Genomic DNA, 7,458 nt, shown 5'->3' on the forward strand with positions numbered 1-7,458 from the left:
TACCCAACGCCGATAGCGTGCCGCGCATCGTACCTAGCTAGTGGGATGTTAGCCCTCTACATGGAACAGAGTACAAGGTGTGGGATGTTAGCCCTCTACATGGAACAGAGTACAAGTTGTGGGATGTTAGCCCTCTACGTGGAACAGAGTACAAGGTGTGGGATGTTAGCCCTCTACATGGAACAGAGGACAAGTTATGGGATGTTAGCCCTCTACGTGGAACAGAGGACAATGTTAGCCCTCTACGTGGAACAGAGTACAAGGTTTGGGATGTTAGCCCTCTACATGACACAGAGTACAAGGTGTGGGATGTTAGCCCTCTACGTGGAACAGAGGACAAGGTGTGGGATGTTAGCCCTCTACGTGGAACAGAGGACAAGTTGTGGGATGTTAGCCCTCTACATGGAACAGGGTACAAAGTGTGGGATGTTAGCCCTCTACGTGGAACAGAGGACAAGTTATGGGATGTTAGCCCTCTACGTGGAACAGAGGACAAGGTGTGGGATGTTAGCCCTCTACATGGAACAGAGTACAAGTTGTGGGATGTTAGCCCTCTACGTGGAACAGGAACAGAGTACAAGTTGTGGGATGTTAGCCCTCTACATGGAACAGAGTACAAGTTGTGGGATGTTAGCCCTCTACATGGAACAGAGGACAAATTATGGGATGTTAGCCCTCTACATGGCACATTTGGACACTGATAAACGCCTAAAATGGAATGTAGTGGCTGTTCAGTAACATGCTGTACATGATGACGTCAGTATGGGTTTTGACTGACAGACGTTCTGAACTTGAGCACCTCATGAGACAAGAAGTTGCCCCATCCCACCCGCTAATTGGTCAACTTTTGCTGTTTCAATTTAGCCCTATCCATAAAGGCCAATTCCCAAGAGTGTAAAGGGTTAACACAAAACGGGTCTGGATTTTCAGACAGAAGAGTTGAGAGTTGCTGTTCAGTGTCTCTCTCTCTCCCTCCCTGCTGTGTTCATACTAGAATCCATTGTGGAGGACCACGTTGTGGCCAGTCCTTTAGGCTGCTGCATACAGGAAGTGTTGCTGTGCTGCCACCCTGTGCTGAGTGAGGAGGGCATCGCTACCCGACTGAGCCTGGCACAGCACCTAGAGATCACCCTGCAGACCCTGTCCACCGCTACAGAAACCACAGGTATATATCACCTTGCTGCCCCGGGCCACCGCTACAAACATCACAGGTTAGTTACAGCCCTGGCTAGGTTAGCACCACAGGTCCGTTACAGACCCTGGCTAGGTTAGCACCACAGGTCCTGGCTAGGTTAGCACCACAGGTCCGTTACAGACCCTGGCTAGGTTAGCACCACAGGTCCTGTTTGAAAACAAGGAGAAAACAGAGGAGAAACAGAGGAGAAACGGAGGAGAACAGAGGAGAAACAGAGGAGAAACGGAGGAGAAACGGAGGAGAACGGAGGAGAAACGGAGGAGAAACGGGAGGAGAGACAGAGGAGAACAGAGGAGAAACGGAGGAGAGACAGGAGAAACGGAGGAGAAACGGAGGAGAAACGGAGGAGAAACGGAGGAGAAACGAGGAGAAACGAGGAAAACAGAGGAGAAACAGAGGAGAAACAGAGGAGAACGGAGGAGAGACAGAGGAGAGACAGAGGAGAGACAGAGAGAGCGGAGGAGAAACGGAGGAGAAACGAGAGAAACGGAGGAGAAACGGAGGAGAAACGGAGAAAACAGGAGAAACGGAGGAGAAACGGAGGAGAACAGAGGAGAGGAGAACGGAGGAAGAAACCGGAGGAGAAACGGAGAGAACAGGAAGAAACGGAGGAGAAAGAGGAGAAACAGGAAACGGAGGAGAAACAGGAGAAACTGAGAGAAACAGAGGAGAAACAGGAGAAACGGAGGAGAAACAGGAGAAACGGAGGAGAAACAGACAGTAGAGTAAAATACAATTCTCTTTCTATTCTGCTGTTGTGCAAGATGTCCGATATTTTTTTATTTTTTTTTAACTGTTACAAGAGCAACTTGAGTTAAGTGCATTGCTCAAGGGCACATCGGCAGATTTTTTTCACCTAGCCGTCTCGGGGATTCGAACCAACACCCTTTCAGTTACTGGCCCCAATGCTCTTAACGGCAAGGCTCCCTGCCGCTGCTGCTTGCTTAGCGAGTACCACTTCCTCCCAATTCGGGCACATAACCGTGGCTCCGACCCGGGACCTCCGTTTCACAACTACACGTGATCCGTCCTCCCTTAAGAGAGTCTCTGCCATTCAAAAGCTAGCGCTTGGAGTACCTTTGCTACACATACATACACCACACAACACACACACATTTTCATATGGGTGGCCCCAAGCGGGAATCAAACCCATGACGTTACAAGGGCCATGCTTCTACCAACTGACCCACACCAGGTAAACACACTCACCTTCACATCCCAGGCTGCGTATTAAACATGAGCCAGCGTGTTGACGTAGTCTACGAAGCTCCTCATGTAGTCTGGCCTGCAGGGGGCGCCCTGGGGCTCTCGGTGGACACAGCTGGTCCACGGAACGCAGCATACTGCTTCATGGAGGAACGGACCGGGTGGGATTCCAACTCCGACGGCTTCAGACTGGCCTGCTCTACCAGGGCTGTTAGGAGGGCAACCAGCAGCAGGACTATCCACTACAGAGACACAAACACATATTCAACTTAGTTATACACTAACCCTAGGCCCTTAGCCCCCAACCCTAGGCCTCCTAACCCTAGCCCCCTAACCCTAGGCCCCCTAACCCTAGCCCCCCTAACCCCTAGCCCTAACCCTAGCGCCCCTAACCCTAGCCCCCTAACCCTAGTTACCCTAACACCTAGTACCCTAACCCTAGCCCCTAACCCTTCAGACTGGCCTGCTCTACCAGGGCTGTTAGGAGGGCACCAGCAGCAGGACTATCCACTACAGAGACACAACACATTATACACTTAGTTATACACTAACCCTAACCCTCTAACCCTAGGCCCCTAACCTAGCCCCTAACCCTAGCCCACTAACCCAGTACCCTAACCCTAGTACCCTAACCCTAGCCCCTCTAACCCTTCAGACTGGCCTGCTCTACAGGGCTGTTAGGAGGGCACCAGCAGCAGGACTATCCACTACAGAGAACCAACACATTATACACTTAGTTATACACTAACCCTAGGCCCCTAGCCCCCAACCCTAGCCCCCTAACCCTAGCCCCCTAACCCGTACCCTACCTAGCCCCTAACCCTAGACCCTAACCCTAGCCCCCTAACCCTCTAACCCTAGCCCCCTAACCCTCTAACCCTAGCCCCCTAACCCTAGGCCCCTAACCCTAGCCCCTAACCCTATCCCCCTAACCCTCTAACCCTAGCCCCTAACCCCCTAACCTTAACCCACCCCCTACCCAACCCTAACCCTAGCCCCCTAACCTACCCTAACTACCCCCTAACTCTAACCCTCTAACCTAGCCCCCTAACCCCCTAACCCTAGCCCCCTAACCCTAACCCCTAAACCCTAGCCCCCTAACCCCCTAAACCCTCTAACCTAGCCCCCTAACCCTACCCCCTAACCCTAGCCCTAACCCTAGGCCCTAACCCTAGTCCCCTAACCCTATCCCCTAAACCCTCTAACCTAGCACCCTGGACCCTAGCCCCCTAACCCTAGCCCCCTAACCCTAGCCCCCTAACCCTAGCCCCCTAACCCAGTACCCTAGGCCCCTAACCCTAGGCCCCAACCCTAGCCTAACCCTAGGCCCCTAACCCTAAGGTCCCTAACCCTTCAGACTGGCCTGCTCTACCAGGGCTGTTAGGAGGCACCAGCAGCAGGACTATCCACTACAGAGACACAACACATTATACACTTAGTTATACACTAACCTCTACCCTCTAACCCTAGCCCCCTAACCCTAGAGCCCCTAGCCCCCTAACCTAGGCCCCTAGCCCCCTAACCCTAGCCCCCTAACCCTAGTACCCTAACCCTAGCCCCTAACCCTTAGTCTCCTAACCCTAGCCCCTAACCCTAGGCCCCTAGCCCCCTAACCCTAAGGTCCCCTAGCCCCCTAACCCTAAGGCCCTAACCCTAGGCCCTAACCCTAGGCCCTAACCCTAGCCCCCTAACCCTAGGCCCCTAACCCTAGCCCCCCTAACCCTAGCCCCCTAACCCTAGTCCTCCTAACCCTGTAACCCTAGCCCTAACCCTAGTCCCCTAACCCTAGGCCCCTAACCCTAACCCTCTAACCCTAGGCACCTAACCCCTAGGCACCTAACCCTCTAACCTCTAAGCCTAGCCCCCTAACCTAGTCTCTCTAAACCTAGGCCCCTAACCCTAACCCCCTAACCCTAGTCTCCCCTAACCCTAGGCCCCTAACCCTAGCCCCCTAACCCTAGCCCCCTAACCCTCTAACAACAAGCCCCTAACCTAGCCCTAACCTAGCCAGGGTCCTTAACGAACCTGTGGTGCTAACCTAGCCAGGGTCCTGTGTGCTAACCTAGCCAGGGCTGTGGTGCTAACCTAGCCAGGGCCTGTGGTGCTAACCTAGGCCAGGGCTGTGGTGCTAACCTAGCCAGGGCCTGTGGTGCTAACCTGGCCAGGGTCTGTAACGAACCTGTGGGGCTAACCTAGCCAGGGACCTGTGGTGCTAACCTAGCCAGAGTCTGTAACGACCTGTGGTGCTAACCTAGCCAGAGTCTGTAACGGACCTGTGGTGCTAACCTAGCCAGGGTCTGTAAACGGACCTGGTGCTAACTAGCCAGGACCTGTGGTGCTAACCTAGCCAGGCTGTAACGGACCTGTGGTGCTAACCTAGCCAGGGCTGTAATAACCTGTTGATGTTGTAGCGGTGGCCCGGGGCAGCAAGGTGGATATATACCTGTGGTTTCTGTAGCGGTGGACAGGGGCTGCAGGGTGATCTCTAAGGGTCTGTGCCAGGCTCAGTCGGGTAGCGATGCCCTCCTCACTCAGCACAGGGTGGCAGCACAGCAACACTTCCTGTATGCAGCAGCCTAAAGGACTGGCCACAACGGTGGTCCTCCACAATGGATTCTAGTATGAACACAGCAGGGAGGGAGAGAGAAGAGACACTGAACAGCAACTCTCAACTCTTTCTGTCTGAAAATCCAGACCTGTTTTGTGTTAACCCTTTACACTCTTGCGGAATTGGCCTTTATGGATAGGGCTAAATTGAAACAGCAAAAGTTGACCAATTAGCGGTGGGATGGGGCAACTTCTTGTCTCATGAGGTGCTCAAGTTCAGAACGTCTGTCAGTCAAAACCCATACTGACGTCATCATGTACAGCATGTTACTGAACAGCCACTACATTCCATTTTTAGGCGTTTATCAGTGTCCAAATGTGCCATGTAGAGGGCTAAACATCCCATAATTTTGTCCCTGTTCATGTAGAGGGCACATCCCACAACTGTGTACTCTGTTCATGTAGAGGGCTAACATCCCACAACTTGTACTCTGTTCCTGTTCCCATACTAGAGGGCTAAACATCCCACAACTTGTACTCTGTTCCATGTAGAGGGCTAACATCCCACACCTTGTCCTCTGTTCCACGTAGAGGCTAACATCCCATAAACTTGTCCTCTGTTCCACGTAGAGGGCTAACATCCCACACTTTGTACCCTGTTCCATGTAGAGGGCTAACATCCACAACTTGTCCTCTGTTCCACGTAGAAGGGGCTAACATTCCCACACCTTGTCCTCTGTTCCACGTAGAGGGCTAACATTCCCACTACCTTGTACTCTTGTGTCATGTAGAGGGCTAACATCCCAAACCTTGTACTCTGTTCCACGTAGAGGGCTAACATTGTCCTCTGTTCCACGTAGAGGGCTAACATCCCATAACTTGTCCTCTGTTCCATGTAGAGGGCTAACATCCCAACACCTTGTACTCTGTTCCACGTAGAGGGCTAACATCCCACAACTTGTACTCTGTTCCATGTAGAGGGCTAACAATCCCACACCTTGTACTCTGTTCCATGTAGAGGCTAACACCCACACCTTGTACTCTGTGTCATGTAGAGGGCTTAAACATCCCACACCTTGTACTCTGTTTCCATGAGAGGCTAACATCCCACCATCCCTTGTACTCTGTGTCATGTAGAGGGCTAAATCCACACCTTTGTACTCTGTGTTCATGTAGAGGGCTAAACATCCCACAACTTGTCCTCTGTGGCCATGTAGAGGGCTAACATCCCACAACTTGTCCTCTGTTTCCCATTAGAGGGCTAACATCCCACACCTTGTCCTCTGTTCCACGTAGAGGGCTAACATCCCACACCTTGTACTCTGGCCATTGCCATGTAGCAGTTGACATGGAGAGGAAATGACAGCACTAACAGACCTGTACCCAGGCTCTGTTGCATATTCGATCATGGTCCACCATGTTTTTACATTTGTGAGGAGATTGGCCTAGCTAAGATGTCCAATGTATTTTCATATATAAGGCAAATAAACGTATGACTGTGGTTTATGCAGTTTTGTTCACCCTGTCCTTGGCGGGGCCCTTGTTGTTGCCACTAGACTGGCTGTGTGACTGAGGATCTTGCCCATCTGTTGGAGCACGACAGGAAAACCCTCGGATGCCCCTCAGCGTGTTTCACATTGGGTTCCACCCCTCAGTCCTGAGGACGGAGAGATAACAAGGTTAGAAAGGGATCCACTATGTCTCTTTAGGAAAGGGGGACGGAGGGGGGGACAAGGGAGACGGAGCGGGGACTAGGAGACGGAAGGGGACTAGGGAGAGGAGGGGATTCTAGTGGAGACGGAGAGGGGACTAGGGAGACGGAGGGGGACTAGGAGAGACGGAGGGGATTAGGGAGACGGAGGAGACTAAGGGAGACGGAGGGGGATAGGGGGACGACCGGAGACTAGGGACTAGAGGGAGACGGAAGGAGACTAGGGAGACGAGGGGACTAGGGAAGACGGAGAAGACTAGGGAGACGGAGAAGATAGGGAGACGGAGGAGCCGGAGGGGGACGTAGGGAGACGAGGAGGGGAACAGTAGACGGAGGACGGACAGGGAGACGGAGGGGACTAGGGAGGAGACTGGAGACGGAGACTAGGGGGACTAGGAAGACGGAGGGGACTGGGAGACGGGAGGCAGACTAGGGGACTAGGGAGACGGGGGGACTAGGGAGCACGGAGGAGACAGGGCGACTAGGGAGACGGAGGGGGATAGGGGACGGAGGACGACTACGGGGACTAGGGAGACGGAGGGACTAGGGAGACGGAGGAGACGGAGGGGATAGGGGAGACGAGAGGGACTTAGGGAGACGGAGGGGGACTAGGGGGACGGAGGGAGACTAGGGGACTAGGGAGACGGAGGGGACTAGGGAGACGGGAGGACTAGGGGACGGATAGGGAGACGTGAGGGGACAGGGAGATCGGGGGGACTTAGGCGAGACGGAGGGACAGGTAGGAAGGACGGAGGGAGGGGAGCTAGGGAGACGGAGGGGGACTAGGAGACGGAGGGGA

The 7,458-nt window shown here is 53.5% G+C and overlaps 1 protein-coding gene across 1 annotated transcript in view; it reads left to right on the forward strand.

The window, feature by feature from the left end:
* Positions 1 to 7,458, forward strand: part of LOC112075090 (zinc finger FYVE domain-containing protein 26-like) — a gene marked incomplete at its 5' end in the record, with an annotated part of 75,843 nt that overhangs the window by 13,764 nt on the left and 54,621 nt on the right. Inside the window, 2 exon segments of the mRNA XM_070440759.1 lie at positions 995 to 1,267; positions 1,358 to 1,915. Coding sequence (XP_070296860.1) covers positions 995 to 1,267; positions 1,358 to 1,915 — 831 coding nt within the window.

The sequence above is a fragment of the Salvelinus sp. IW2-2015 genome, unplaced genomic scaffold (genome assembly GCF_002910315.2).
Source record: "Salvelinus sp. IW2-2015 unplaced genomic scaffold, ASM291031v2 Un_scaffold2977, whole genome shotgun sequence".
NCBI lineage: Eukaryota > Metazoa > Chordata > Actinopteri > Salmoniformes > Salmonidae > Salvelinus > Salvelinus sp. IW2-2015.